This window comes from Taudactylus pleione, unplaced genomic scaffold, assembly GCF_031769625.1.
Source record: "Taudactylus pleione unplaced genomic scaffold, aTauple2 ptg000637l, whole genome shotgun sequence".
NCBI classification, from domain to species: Eukaryota; Metazoa; Chordata; class Amphibia; order Anura; family Myobatrachidae; genus Taudactylus; species Taudactylus pleione.
The window spans coordinates 3618198-3634520 of record NW_028285039.1 but is presented as its reverse complement, the minus strand read 5'-3'; the positions used below and the strand labels follow the sequence as shown (position 1 = coordinate 3634520).

At 39.4% G+C, this 16323-nt stretch overlaps 1 protein-coding gene across 3 annotated transcripts in view; it reads right to left on the bottom strand.

Annotated features, from left to right (window-relative positions):
* Positions 1 to 16323, bottom strand: part of TENM2 (teneurin transmembrane protein 2) — a 2186131-nt gene that overhangs the window by 1084380 nt on the left and 1085428 nt on the right. The window contains exon 4 of one of the 3 annotated variants that reach the window (XM_088454942.1): positions 841 to 960. The exons of the other annotated variants lie outside the window; for them this stretch is intronic. Coding sequence (XP_088311068.1) covers positions 841 to 960 — 120 coding nt within the window. The remainder of the gene's footprint in view (positions 1 to 840; positions 961 to 16323) is intronic. 3 annotated transcript variants of the gene reach the window in all.

The window sequence follows — 16323 nt, the reverse complement described above, 5'->3', positions numbered from 1 at the left end:
TTGCAGCAATACGGCCACAGCAACGGATGAGATGGAATTGGACATTAAATCCCAACCACAATTTATTTAAAATTTATGTTGGACCAGAGCCTCAATCATTTTAGTTGTAGCCTTAGATGGACTTACTTTTGACTATTGAGCTATTTTAAAAATAATCCTTACATTTAGGGAGACATAGTAGTAATCCCTTTTACATTACGGATTTATGAAGATAAGTGAATAAGCTTTCACACACCACTAAGCCCCACGGTAGAGAGGACTGGAGGTGTGAATGTTCCCTGCTCTCATTATTTTATTGCTGTCCTGTTTATTTTTGTTTTACAGATATTTTTGTTTATTTTTTGTGTAATGCACCCCTATTGTATATGTTTTGGGTGCAATTATATTATTGCATTTCTTGTGTCCATTATATGTTTCCTAGTAAAAAAGTAATGCAAAAAAACAATACTGCAGATCATAAGTTTTGTAATATGCAGCAAAACATAAATTCATATTGGTTATGACTTTTGATTGATGAAGTACATTTATGCAGTTCATGCCTTCATGTACAGTGGAAGAAAAAATGGATTATAACTGTCAATGGAAAAAATAAAAGAATAAATGCAAGTAGTACACACTGGCTGATTTTTAATTGTGGCTTAGTGGAATTTGCTTCTTGTACTGTACATGACGCAACTTGGAGAGATTGGCACAGTGCACCAGTATTACGCAGTAAATGGAAAAGAAAACTTTGCTAATGATTGAGAATGCTCTGGGTCTAAGAGCATCTGTTGGCTTAATGTGTGATTTCAATGTACAGTAGAAGACATAGCTATTAGTGCAGATTTGAGTTGTTTTTACCTTCAGAGTAGAGATCCAAATGGCATGGAGTTTTCGGATACCGACTATTAGTATGATTTCCCAATTTTGTGACTCCACCGCTCTCCGAATAACAGCATTTGGAGTTTGGACTTTCCTTCCCTATAACAAATAGACAAGAATATGAATGGTTACATTTCACATAACGACAACAGCAGGTAAATAACAATGTGTGGGTGAGATTGTGACAACCAGAAATATATGCAAAATGTAGCTTGAAGCACGATTTGTAAAAACTGAAGGATTATTATTGCTATTATTTTAAAACAGTAACAACATCTTGTACGTGATTATGAAATAATCTTCAGTTCTCCTTTACAGATTCAGATGACTATTTTCTCTATGACACATCATGCATGTTATGGATTAACCCATAGAGGGCCCATCATATGAGAAACATACATTGCCTGAAAGCAGTGCCATAAATGGCAGTCATGTGTGCATTGCATATTGGCTTTACATAAAAGTATGATTCACTTGCTCTAGCATGCAATCAAATCTGACACTGATTAATTAACCCCCAGCCCCTTCCATTAAGACCACTGACAATCATGAAAATGAGAAAGGGTATACATCGCCTACATAGGAGCATCACTTTCTAGTTTTACTGTAATATAGAAGCAGCAGGGGAATTCATGTTATTTACAGTACTAGGAAAGCCAGCTCTTATATTATGTTTCCCCCTCTCCATCACATTGGACAAAGGAATTGATATAGAAAAGTAAAATAATAAAAATAGATAATAATAATAATTTCGATTTATACACTGCTCCTTTCTAGCAAATTGGTTTTGGGTCCTAAGCTGGGCCCCACCTTGTTATCTGATAATTGCATTCAGCTATGACCCAGTGATGATTATCAGTTATTATTGGTTATTAGGGGAAACCTATGTTACTGACACCAAGCAAAAAAAACTATTCATGACCACAGGAAATTATATATTATATTAAAAAATAATAACAAATATACATATATACTGTCCTACTGTAGGTCATGGTCACAACTGTTCTTGGCCTGCATGGAATCATGGTAGGGGACCCCACGCACTGCAGTCATCTGTGTTTCCACCAGCCCTGACTTGTAAAGCCTAGCTCTGGTTAGTGGAGAATCAGGGGACCCCACACTCTTTGTTCCCTAGATTTTTCCATGTTTAAAGGCTTACAGATGGATTTTAGGGGGGATCCTTATGATATTTAACCCCTTTGGGGTTTTCTCAATCTTGTCCTGTGGTCATTTTTTCACATTTGCCGTTGTATGGGGAGAGTATGGGAGCCCAACAAGGCCTACCATTTCAAAGCTATACAACCTACCTCATTAAATGAGGGATTACTTTTTATTATTACACATAAGACGATGGAGACAGCCGTAACTAGACTTTTTGGTGCCCTGTGCCAGAGAGAGCACTGATGCCCCCCCTATTTTTCAAAAAGGGACATAAGGTGCGCACCCAAAAAAGGGCCATGGCCTCATGGGGAAGGGCCAGGGAAGAGATAGGGGAGGCCAGGAGATGCTAGTGATAAAAGAGGAATCTACAAGTGAGAATGATAATAAACAGTGCCCCCTACCCAGCGGTGCCCTGTGCCATGGCACAGGTCGCACCACCCTAGTTATGGCCCTGGATGGAGATATAAGCTTTTGATCACAGGTGATCACCAACCAATAACTGCTAAGCGGGCCACATCATTTGAAAGTAGTGACCCACAATTTCATTTGTGGGGGACTTCACATTTACAGATTTAATTATGGGTGCCCTACCCTCCCACCCATATATGGACAATTCTGTTGTCTGTAGTGCAGGTTAATATTATCTGGTGATTCGCGGCAATTTTGACCATAGCAAATCAGTAGGATGCAATCACCCACCACTTAGTAAATATGCCCCTTTGGACTCTTTGGTCTGCAGCCTCCTCTTTAAGGGCCTAATCTACACAGATCAAGACAAATCTTCCAGTGATTGAAAACATGTTTGGAGGCATGCTTAGTCACAAAATCTTTAATTATACATCCTACCTGCATGTAGACTCCTCTTATAGCAACATGTTTTTGTTTTAATCACTTTCTCAAACTATTATTAGAACTTAAATAGGTGTAATCAAATTTTAGGTCACATTAATTGATGTATACAGATGATACCAATGGCTTTGCAAAATGTTGTTTTTTTTTTTCCTGCTATAACTCTCAATCATACCGACCAATCAATGAAACCAATTTGGATTAGATTAAGTGATATACGTAATTTGGTAATCATGATTAACTATGTTTTAAAACAGACATGTTTTTTCACAATCACCTATTATTAGTATTAATTAGACTTGCCTGCTTGTCACATTTCACTTCCAGGAGGTATAAATAGAGGGGTGGATGTGGCTAGATGTTGCCATTCAAGTACTGAAGCGCAAAAACCCGCGGTGCGTCCAGCATAGGTCCTATCCCTCACCCTTTTAAGAACCTGTGCTGATTTAATTGTTGTGTCATAATTTGATTGAAAGCTTGTTAACCATTGAGGTAAAAGGGGGTGTGTCTGCTGTTATTTATTAATGAGTTGTATGTTGCAACTCTTTTCTTCTGGAAGTACATCCCTCCTTCCACCCTCTTCTTCCCTCCCTCAAGTTTTCTGTTTCTTGTTGCTTTGTTTTTATGTTTTGCATGGTGGCAGTAGAATGGCCATCAGTTTGTGAGGGCTGTTATGTCTTGTTTTTCTACGTCATTAAAATGAAAATAATCAAGTTTTATAAAAAAAAAAATTTAAAGCAAATCTGAGCTAATTTGGAAAGCCTTTAATTTTGTCATTACTTTAATTAAGAGGATTTATTAAAAGATAAATAGGCAATTGATAGGGGGTTTAATGAAATGGACAGGGTGTGGAGAAAGCAGAGTATTGCACATTTTGAAAATAAAGGTTAATCCCGTCTGGCTTTTTCTCTGCCATTACTGTAGTAACTGTCTTGTATTGTTGAACGGTCATGGCCTGTTATCCTGAAATATGATGCTTTACAATCCTTACATGTGGTCAGGTGTGTTCTTTAGGCACTGCTAGATTCCCCAATATGTCACATAAAAGAGCTATTTTATTCTGAGATTACCTAGGCAACCAGTGGCACCCACAGCAGTTGCACCAGAAACTGGCTAAAGTCTACGCCAAACGATGTATTAGAGAGATAAAGTGGAGAAGTTACCCATAGCAACCAATCAGCTACTAGCTATAATTTAGCTAGCACAGTATATAAAATGACAGCTAAAGGCAGATAGACAAGCACCATTCCCGGACATATGGTTTAACTCAGGGTATGAGCAGAGGCCTAAATACAGTATATGTTATCACCTAGCAAATGAGTGTGATTTGTTTTCCAACAAAACCAGCTAGACTCCCACATGCACTCAAAACACCATGCCTGCCGCAACCTGACTTTGATCAGTCTAAGTGGCTAGTATGCAGATACCCAATGGCTAGTTGTGCATTTGTGTGCACACGTGCGTGTGTGCGTGTGTGGCTAGAGCCACTTGTCCATATGTTCTCATTTACAAAGGACCTGAACTGGATCAATATACTAGCAATTATCACGTTCGCTAGGACGCTATTGTCTGCTGTGCTACAAAAGGAAATTCACAAGCAGACATACCTGACATATTTGAATGTTAAATGGATCATTATTTATTAATTTATTATAACAGATTGGCGAAGATGTGTGCTAAAAAAATTCAATAAACGAATACAGGTAGTACAAAACAAAACACTTAAAAATATATAATCATCTAAATCACTGTAAGAAATATAAACTTGGTATTTGTGGCAGGACAGATAGATAGATTTACCAGTTCCAATTAAACAGCCAATTTGACACATATGTCACTTTTAGTAACAGGTGAAAATGCCCTTCTCTGGGAATTAATTAAACTGTATGAAACCTGACAGGACTTCGATGCAATTACAATTTTCCACATATTTCTACTTAATAAATTGGACTGCACAGGGATGAAAAGTGAACCACCTACATCTGCAGATCAGACACATAACAAATGAGTAACATACAGACAATCAGCTTTGTAATTGTCATCTTAACTTAGAAATGTTACCATCATTAGTATACTTGTGTGCTATCTGCACTGCATCAAATGTTATGCCAAATTCTCCATTCTTTTCATATACATACAACTATGTAGCATTGTAGGGAAAATATCAATCTTACAGTTTCACTGAACACTTAAGTAAGTTATTAAATGGCTTCACTTCCACACCCGGGAGTAAGGCTGGGGACACGGAGGTACATCAGAGGCACTGCATTATGGTCTTGCCCCCAGCCATACTTCCTTCCACAAAAGACAAACCACGATCCACGAATGTAGAATTACTGCAGATCTGCAATACCTACAAATCAGCAATAGGAACAGTCTTTTAGTATTCTCACTACCTTACATGATTTTCTACTTTTAAAAATAAATTTTTGGAAGATTTTGAAAGAAATACACAGGACATAATGTACTATTGTGCTCCACCCATGGACATAAGGTATCTAGGGCCACCCAAAGGTATGTAGAGTACCGCCTGATGGAAGCTATAGTCCCGTAGGCATCATGTCACCAGGGGAGGTTAGTGCATGTGAGGCATGCTGTATGTTATAGTGGTTTCAATGTCAGTAAAATAGTTCTTACCCCAGGTGCAGCACTCAGACTATCTAACAGCGATCTGATGTCCTGTATGTACACAACGCCGCTCAGGTAAGGATGGACATGTGATGATTATGCTTTCCTGCGACTTCCTCTGTACTGATACGTCTGCATTCATCACTGCAGAGACACCTCTGCAAGAAATGATTTCCTGGCCTTATGCTTTCATATGGCGACATTTCAGAAGTCGACCTTGTGAACATGTTAACATTCTGCATATGTCGACATGTTGCTTGTAGACACATTGAATCATGTCGACATTGTGGTGTTGATATTATGAATGTCAACATGGTTACTGTCGTCCATCTGTCCGGGCACCCTGGTGCTGATTCTGAGTCGGACACAATGTAGCTGTGCATGCGTGATGCTGCTGCAGCCAGATTTATTACCTTATGCTATTGCAAGCTTCTGTAGGGCTAATGGCATACTTGCCGACATTCAGCTCCCTCCTTCCGGGAGGGAGCTCAATGTCTGTGCACGGCAGGGGGCGTGGCCAGGTAATGATGTAGCATTGGGGCCAGGGCCGCGTCATCACGGCTCCGCCCTCTCTTCACAAATGCCGAAAATATTGGCATTGTGAAGCAGGGGGCGTGGCTTCGATGACGCAATTCAGCGCGAATCGCGTCACTGCACCCCCCCGCTGCGGGGGTTTCTATGAGTAGCGGGGGGGCAGGCGCCAGCCGGGAGGCTTGCCTGCCAGTCCGGGGGGTTGGGAGCGGCACCTGATATTCGGGAGGCTCCCGACCAAATAGGGTAGGCAAGCCTGGCTAATGGATCCGTGTGGCTTCAAGCGTCCACAGCTGCAACCGTCATCATTAGTATCAGCACGTGCACCAGCCCCATGCTGGGCGCATGAGATCCATCTGAAACAGGCTCTGTGTGCACGGCTCACAATAGGACGGATCTCTAGCTACACGCACAACACAACGACAAGACAGAGCAATTCCACCGACTCCATGCAAAGTGAGATCCACCAAAGATAGGTCCTACTCACAATCAGATGGAGATAGGCAAACATGTGTAAATACGCTTCTGCACATTCTGTATGCTACCAATCAGAATCAGCCCTAATGATCCTATGCTGTACCAAGGCCGAAGCTCCTCTAGGCAGCCCTGTATGGAGACCAGACACAGACAGGAGACAGACCTGTGAGAGGCACTAAAAGGAAATGCCCTTTCTACTGTCCAGGAGAATGTTAATGCGTTCCTGTTTTAATTGAGGCACAAAGCATACATATCTTAAACCAGACTGATTTATTTTGTTTCTGATTTAAATACAAAGGCCATTAGTTGGCTATATTTATTAAAATATACGGCATCCTGGATTGCTAAGCAGCCTACTGTGAATATTCTTACCTAGGTAATATTGTTATATGTTTGTTACACTTGAAAAAACATGCTAACTACACATCTCGTCTCACCACATTGCCTCAGGCTTCATTCTAACAGCTACACCTCCTAAAAATATATATATTATTTTCTCCTTTAATTTCTGAGAAAGAGTCTTGTGATAGTTAAATGCTGATGATGTGAGATGCGAGAACGTCGGGTGTGATTTGCTTAAAACGTGGCTTATCTGCTTATTGTACTGATATGCAGAAATTACTCCTCCAACAAAATATCAAGCACTAATCATCCAGTGAACTGCAGCAACATGTTTGCTGACACCAGTAATTGTCTGTCTGTAAGAATCACTGCCTCAGGGGAGGTGGAAATAAAACAAATGGGTTTCAGCCAGAGAAGAACATGGCTGGAACAAAACTTTCCAGAAACCCAGAGAGTCATCCCCTGTGTAACAACCTTACAGGACTTACAGCATGTGAAAAGGACAGTGCATGCATATATAGGAGATACTCATCTGATGTATTTATTCAGAGTAAGATTAGGCACAACAAAGGTTAATGACAGCCTTCTGATGACTATAAAACAATAATTATGAGGATGTCTTAACAATCACTTTAGAATATTGTTTTCTGATGTATGACTCCCTTTAGTAAAGTACTATGCTAAACTATGTAGAATCTGGCAAAAGTAAATATACCAGACTTGTACTAATAGTTATAATAATAATGATAGGAGAAGGAAAAGAAGAAGGAGAAGAAGAAGAATGAGGAGGAGAAGAAGAAGAAAATGATAATAATAATCTAACATACAATATACATTGATGCTAAGGAGGGGACGTCAGTGTTAATGTAAAACAAAACATTATTGTTATTAACTTCCCATGTTCATCTGTGTTAGGGATGGACATCGGAAGCCCGGCATGGAGGAGGACTTTACTTAGGGGCTGCAGAACCCCCAGTAACATCCGCCACCTCTGCACTGGCTACACTGTGACTGGCAGTGGCTTCCCATTGGAAATGCTACCTGCTAGTCTCACACGGGACTGGCAGTCTCAGGGGAATGTGCCTCCTCCCCCTGGCACTGGCAGCCCGGGCTGTGATTAGCAGACAGTGTGCTTCCAGTGGGAAGCCGCTCCTTTTCCTTTCAGGCAGCCCTAATGGCTTCTAGATGCTGCAGCCGATGCTGTCCCTAGATGCAGGTGTTTTGCCCATGTGCAGCGCCACCGCCGCTTGTGTGCATGCGACAGCCCCGGAGCAGACTTAAGGACGCAGCCGTCCGGGATTGTCTCATCTCCTCTGGCAGCGGCAGCCCCCCTCATCCAAGAGAGTAGGAGTCGCTGCTAAGAGTCACCCATCTGTCCATTTTCATAGTTACTGCAGTCACACTCTCTTTTTCCAAATTGTTACCTTCCGGTCCTTTTTATTTACATCACCATTTGACTTTTGACTCCTGATTTTGCTCTTATAGGTGTGGAAAAATTGTCTTCATAGGTAAAATATTGCAGTCTTGCCCCACAATTGTCTCATGATCATTTTAAATAGCCTCATTTATAGGTCTTCTTTTTTTTAGGTTTTCACATTATACATACAGCAGCAACATGACATATGTTAGCTGGTTGTGTCAGATATAATGTAAACTGTATAAATGACAAGCACAGAAGTGCCCAATTAACTCAAATAGTCAGCTTTCAGTAGGGCGGCAGGGACCAATCTTAAAAGTCTGCGAATGTCCCACCAAACAGTGATCAACATACAGTATAAGAAACAGAAGAAAACAGGTCCATGGATTATACCATCATATACTATGTTTGTATACCAAATGTTTTTGGATACCCTTCCTGGTCACATATGCAAATTATCAGTAAAGTGCAGTATAATTCTCACCACCTTTTCTTTAGTCTGACATAAGTAAATGGGAATTGTACAGTGCAAAATATCCTTTAAAACATATGATTTGTTTCTATAAGAGTGCTAAAGTGATTAGTGATTAATTCTGATTATGGTTTTAAATAGCACTACTGATTGATTATAGCAATAGGAACTGCGGAACACTATTATATTATCATGGTCATTCCTGTACAACATGACAGGGTTTCTAATTAAAGACATTTGACGAATTCAGACCTCTTGATAATAATATTGCTGATTAAAGATGTGCTTAGTAAGCAATACCCCAAGTTTAATATCTCTGGACTAATGAATAAAACAACAGAACGATTGTATAACAAATTCATAAATAAGTACTAAGTTGCTTACATTTATCTGAAACAGATTTAGACGCATTTATATATTCTAATCTATGTCAAAGTTCCAGGACATATTCGGTGACCTTACAAGCTTTATTATATTCCAGAGCATTATCCAGACTCTTTATACATAGGCATATGCCTATCTCCATTTTAACACAATAAGGCAGAGGAGATGGAACCTATTTGTGAGACTAATTTGCTTCTAATTCCACCTCCCTTGCATTTTAGAGAATAAGAAGTAGAAGTTGTCATTATATTTGTATAGCTTTGAAGTTTGAGGCTATTTGTATGAACATGCATTATGCTAACAGCCATATATGTGCTAAATGCTACACTGATGAAAGTGATGACGCCATACTGTAAGTAGGTAATAATGATTTTTTGTATTGGTGGAATAATCTTATTCCAGGCATTTGACTGAAAAATATCATGTGTTCATCAAGGTAATTTGGGCAAAAGCCAATATTAGGTGTAATGAGGAAACGAAACCTTCTGTGGAGTAATCCGTTTCATTAAAAGCACAAAAATAGCGCGGGTAAAGGAAAATTAGCATTGACTAGCCAGATAATGAAAACTTGGAAAGTTTTTACTCTCTTCATAATGGGTGATTGATGAACATTAATGACCATTAACTTTCTATTTATTATGGTAAGTAGAATAAAGAAATTGGCTGCAAATGATTTCCCAGAAAATTAAGCAATCAAGTAGCTATTAAGGAGGGATTTATTGTACTAAATATAAAATGACTATATCCCCCAATGAATCCTTAGCGTAATCTATGTCTTTCGCCACGGTGGCCTGTCTGAGAAAACTGAAATGACATAAGATACCATCCATTCCATTGTTTTCACAAGTAAATTATAAATATGAGGCATAACTAATTCAGGGTCCACACATATTAATGGCAATAATGTACTTGAGCAAATGATAGCAGGATCAAATCATTTCCAACCATGTCCTGTGAATGAAGGTCTAAACAGCAACAAAACATAAAATAACTTGCAAATCTCTGGCTGTATATGTTGTACTGAGAAGATGCAGTTGTATATAGAGATTTAGGGAACCCTATTCTAAATGATCTTTATGTGGAAAGAAGTGCAGGGTACAAACTGAAACATAACATTTTTCAATAAAAAGGTCAACTAAATGGAATATAAAAGATAAAACTCCCACTTGTTTTGTGACCATCCACTGTCAGTGTCTGAGCAAGATGTCTACTTTAATCCAACACTGTTCCATTCAACACCCTGGTTCAAAGAACCCTTCAATTCCCTACTCTCTTGCGGCTATAACTCTCATTTACATATGAATGATAACAGTGTTACATCATTAGATCCTACTTCTCCTACAGTGACCAATGCTTTACTATAAACCAGGATGAAAGAGCATGAGCTAAGTATTTGACCATTTAAAGTCCACACACATACTATGGACTTTACAGGTGTAACTTAATTGATGTAAAAATATTGAATTAATTTCCCTTAAACTATATTCCTTCTGAGTTCCCATAGGAATGTATTATTGAGCCATATAAAAGTTGATTAAATAATCGTGTTAACAATGTAAATACAGTGATTCATAAACCTTTGCATCATAAACAAAAGACTAATTCAGTTACTCAACTTGGAATACCCTAACATTAATTTCACCCCAACCTGTGGAAATACTTGCGCATACCATCATATTATCTATAGACTATTTATTTGTGCCTTATTAGTGCATGCAGTCAGCCAGGGCCCAAGGCCACCCATAGACTCCAGAACATTTTTTTTCATGGTGACTTTCCTATTATTAATACTGTAATTTGTATGTCATAAATTTGTCCATTGAGAAGTCTCCTCTATTGGCCACAGCCTACACTAATAAAAGACTACTGTAAGTTAGTGTACCTTCTGGGTAAAAGGAAAGTAGATTACTTTTTTGGGAATTTCCTATGTCCCCTACATTACATTGCAATCTCCATACTATGTGAAATGCTACTATACTTGTATTTATTTCTGAAATAGTTTCATTGAAAGTTGTATTACACTAGAGCCAGAAAGCCAGATATGGCGCTGACGTTCAGCAGTATTCTTTGGAGTGGTGCATTATTTATCTATTGTGTCACTTCTACATGCAGATTGGCAGTGTCTATCAGCACTGAGTAACCTCTGTTTGTTCAGCGTAATCTTTTGGACATATGTTGAAAATTGCCAATTTGTTGGGAAATAGAAGGACTGAGGGGAAGTGTCTTTTGCCTTTGTGAGCGAGAGCCTCAAGCGGCACAAAAGAAATCTCTGTATGTGCCTGGGCTTTAACACATTTGATCTCGGCAATCAGATGTCATCGACAGGAATGCTGAAATCTAAAGCCATAATGCTTCCTTTTATTTGATAAAGGAAATGCTTACAGAATAGCAAAGCTTCTAGTTATGTGCTAACAAATTGCAAGAAAACTCTATTAGAGGATTTAAACCAAAAACTTTCCCAACTGCAAGTGAATTTAACCTAAAACACTGGTAGTATAAAAGACACAAGAAAAAGGGCCTTTAAACAATGTTCTATCAAGTATAGAATGGGTGCAAACATTATATTGTTCTGTGATCATTTGCAGTGTTATTTCTAACACCATAATTATTTTTAGGAAAGAAAAGTAAGTGTATCCCCAAGTTGAAGAAATACCATAAAGTTATTGCCAATGAAGTTGTCTCATTTTTAGATGCAGTAGATTAGGTTGTCATTTCTCTTGTAAACACTTTAATATCAGCACAGTCTGTGTGTCCATACAAAGCTTGTGCTTTTAAAGCATTTAGCGGGTCTTGACTGAAACCAATTGAGACAGGAAAAGGCACTTACTATAAAAATACTTCAAACTCCACGCATGCTTTTGAAGCATGACCCTCAAATTTATATAAGCTGCTTTTGTAGGATTCAAAATGAGATTCAATACCCTCTGTTTGCTGGGGAGGATCATTGTGGCCCCAGTGGTTAGTATGGCAGCATGGTCAACAGCCAGATCTGCATGCTTATTACAGCACGTGCAACTACTCTTGCCTCCCTCCCTCCCTCCCCATATCATCTACAATAACAGTGCAGCTGTGCAGCAGTGGGATGGTAGGTGGAGGAACAGTTCTCTGTTCAGTATGTTAAAGATTTGTCCCTCTCCTGAGGGTGTTATTTAAAACAGGATACCATCAGCAACAATATTGCATAGGTAATCCTGTTCAGCAAGTATTATGGCTGTGCTTATACTGCTGTGATACCTGTCCTGTTTCTGCCATCTGAGGAAAGCAAAAAAAAGTTTTATATTTTTTAAATAAATCCTTTTTTTTTAAACCTAATTTTGATGTTTTAATAAGTGGAACTGAAGCCCAAATCTAGGCCTTCAGTTCCACTGCAAGCTGGCTCACAAATACACATATCTTCAGAGACTCACCTGACAAAGCAGTAATGGTGCATTCACACGGTCAGACTTCTGGTCGATCAGATAATGATAACGATCGTTGTCTGATCGTCCTGCATGTGCTGGATGTTCAATATCGAAAAATCCAGCACATGCACCAACCCCCCATCAACTATAACGACCCGCGATTAATGATCACGGGTCCCTATAGTAACCAGGCCAGCCTGGTCGATATCCACCAGGTTGGCCTGCATGCACGGGCGATGGTCGACACCGACCATTGTTTGCAGGGGCCAGAAACTGGTCAATTTGAATGATAACGATATGATCGATATCGTTATCGTTCAAAACGACCAAGGAAATCTGTCCGTGTGTATGCACCATAAGTCTGTAACTTAATTTTTACATATATATATATTGGGAGGTTATTTGGCTTCTGTCAAAAATTGTCCCTTTTGCTTGGTAGAGAATATAGATTGTAAACTCCATCAGGGCATGGACTGATGATCAGTGGTGAATTTTACCTAGGTGCAGCAGCCCCCCCATCCACTGCTCCCCCTAGAGCCCCCAGTTCCCCGTTTTTAAGTTAGTAGTAATTTTATTGGAATCGCTTTTTACTAATCACACGTCAGACAGGCAGTCCTCGGGGTATGTGTTTTCTACCCCTGGGACTGCCATTAGCAGAAAGCACTTCCAATGGTACCTGCTTCTGCTTTTATTACGACAGCCTGATCAGGCTTCTAAGGGCTGCAGCAGATGCAATCTTCTAGCCGATGCCATTTTCTCGCGCATGTGCTAGTTTTTGTTGTGCATTTTTTTTCTGTCCTTTTTATGCGCATTGAATAGGGACTGTGCGTCACTGCTGAGGGACTGTACGTCACTACTGAGGGATTGGACTGCAGCCCCATCATTGCTGCTGCTGACGGATTGGACTGCAGCCCCATCATTGCTGCTTTTGAGGGAATGGACTGCAGCCCCATCACTGCTGCTGCTAAGGAATTGGACTGCAGCCCCATCATTGCTACTGCTGAGGGATTGGACTGCAGCCCCATCATTGCTGCTGCTAAGGAATTGGACTGCAGCCCCATCATTGCTCCTGCTGAGGGATTGGACTGCAGCCCCATCATTGCTGCTGCTATGGGATTGGACTGCAGCCCCATCATTGCTGCTGCTAAGGAATTGGACTGCAGCCCCATCATTGCTGCTGCTATGGGATTGGACTGCAGCCCCATCATTGCTGCTGCTATGGGATTGGACTGCAGCCCCATCATTGCTGCTGCTGAGGGACTGGACTGCAGCCCCATCATTAACCTTTGCAGTGGTTTTCAGCAGCCTTTTCTTATTGGCGCTATTTTCTACTCTTTACATGCAGTATGACTTTTACAACACATCCATTTCCCCAACAAAGAAGCCATTTCTGGCATTGAGTTTACAGCTTCTTCAAAATAGTATACCACCCCTTATTGTCTTGTCTAGCAGTAAGAGAACATTATGCAGAGGATCAGAAATGGCTACTGGGTAAGTTAGCCACAATAGACATAGTCATTCCCTATGAGTGATCTAGTACAGACAATAAAAGCAATTCCCTACTTCATTTGGGGGGTTTGCAAATTTGAACTTTGATAGCAAATAACCCTTTTAGCTCATTAAAGGAGATTGTACCTTTAAATCCAGCCTACCAAAGACCATACTGTATTAGTTTCTTTAAATCATTTCCTTGGTTAGAAATGAGCTCTAATTACACATCTCTGCATGAACTTTACATCCTTTCCTCTTGAGCTGCTCTATTTTCTCTTCCGCTGCTATGTCTTCCTGCTAATACGTTTATAAATCTTACAGCTTTTTTACTGTTGGAATGAGAACTTGGCATTTTTCTTACTTTAGTTTTTGAACCAACTTACCTGTATTTTTACATTCAGTTTGAAAATATTTCTTTCTGCGCTTTTTTTAATCTTTTACTTCTCTTTTTGCACAATATTAGTTTTTGCTGTGTCACCATTTATCAGGAGTCAGCTTAAGTTTACCGTAGAACTATCTCATTTAATGTTGCAAAGAAGTCTTTCATCGGGCAAGCTTTATTAAAACTATGAATATACTTGCCAGACTTAATGTTGAACATTTGCATTAAAGTGTCTGTTAGGTTGTTACCTTGGGGTGATTTAAGTTATGTTCTTGTAGAGGGTATAAAAAATGCATCAGTTTCTTACAATCACATCCTCCTATTTACATTTTCTCAACATATGAAATAAGAAAATGCCTGTGGAAACAGCATCAGGTTCTAGCACAATGCTGACCTCAATTTATTGAAATGCCATATGAAGAGTGCCGGAAGCTAACCAGATAAGTCCTGATAAGAGAAAAGTTGTACAAATAAATACCTTATCAAAGTTTTTTGGGATCATTTGTTATGCAGCGCACCTCACCTAAGGTAAAGGGCACAGGGATTTTTTTCCTCTACAGTATAAATATAGCAATCTTATCTAGCATATCAAATAGTACGGTTGTATTATATAGCACACCACAATCTGCAGGTTTGCCTTATCTATAATAAAGGAAGTGATCTATAATGAAGGTTTGCTTAGAAATTGACAGTTTTTGTTATCGAGTGGAAAAAAGAACGGCATATATATGCAATGTAATATTTGTATTTATTTATATTTGTGCCTATAAAATGATGGTTTGTACCATTTTTCAATGGCCAAGATCATCTAAATAGCATTATGGCTCCTGCAGTGCATGGGGAATTTCAGTGTATATCTGCCAAAGGCAATTGTGTGGCAGCTCCTATACTCATGTTATATAATCTTAACCAATTTGCTGTATTGTATGTTTATTAAATAAAAATAATAAATACAACTTTAAGGTACATGATAACTGGTACAATTTCATTGATAGCTACTTTGTCTCCAGTGTTTATTGTGAACCAGTATCACGTGCATCGCTATTTAAAGGGATTTTTCCAATGAAGAATAACTCAATCCTGCAGCAATTAGGAGTGTGTCTTTCCCCTGCTACCACACGGTTACCTGATGAATGCATTCACACTGCCCAGCTTGTGCGAAACAGCTTTCAGGACAGGGGACTGGAATAACTGAATTGGGCTTCAAGAAATGAGGAAATGAATATGTTGTCCTCTGATTGGACCAGGGGTGTGGCCATCCAATAAGGGACGGCATTCGCCATCTGCTCCAGAAGCTACGGAATATTCTCCATCTCGTCCCAATCCCTGCTGTTAGGCAGCCAGCATCAGGATCCTGAAGGGCTTTTTATTATATATATTTCACTTTGAATCCTATACCACTATGATTGCTTCTTTTAGTAAACTGCTTGGATACTGCAACCTATGCTATTTAATATGTAAAAATGGACATAACTTTTCAAATTCAAAAACAGAACATGGTAAAACTGTAAAACAAAACAAAAATAAATGTCATCCCTAAAACCCATTGCTTCATTATAGCAATCCCACCTAATCTATTTATCCTCTTCAAATAATGTACTTACAACCTTGATGTTCTGGTAAGAGGGATGGCACACACACTTAGAGAATTTAGATAAGAAGCCCAATTACATGGCATGGCACTGCTAGGAGTCTGGGGGAATGTAGGTCCTGAAGAACCACTTGAACTTACTTTGAGAAAAAAAAGAGAGAAAATATTCATCCAGATGGCAGAGCTGCTGGATACATGTCTGCATTACACATTAGCCTGCACAGCTCATGCTGCTTCCTTATGGTACCACAAATACACTAGGTGTACTGTACTTATACAGATTCTACTTACAATGTATTTTGGAATAAAGGGAGATTTTTGTTACCAAAATAATTA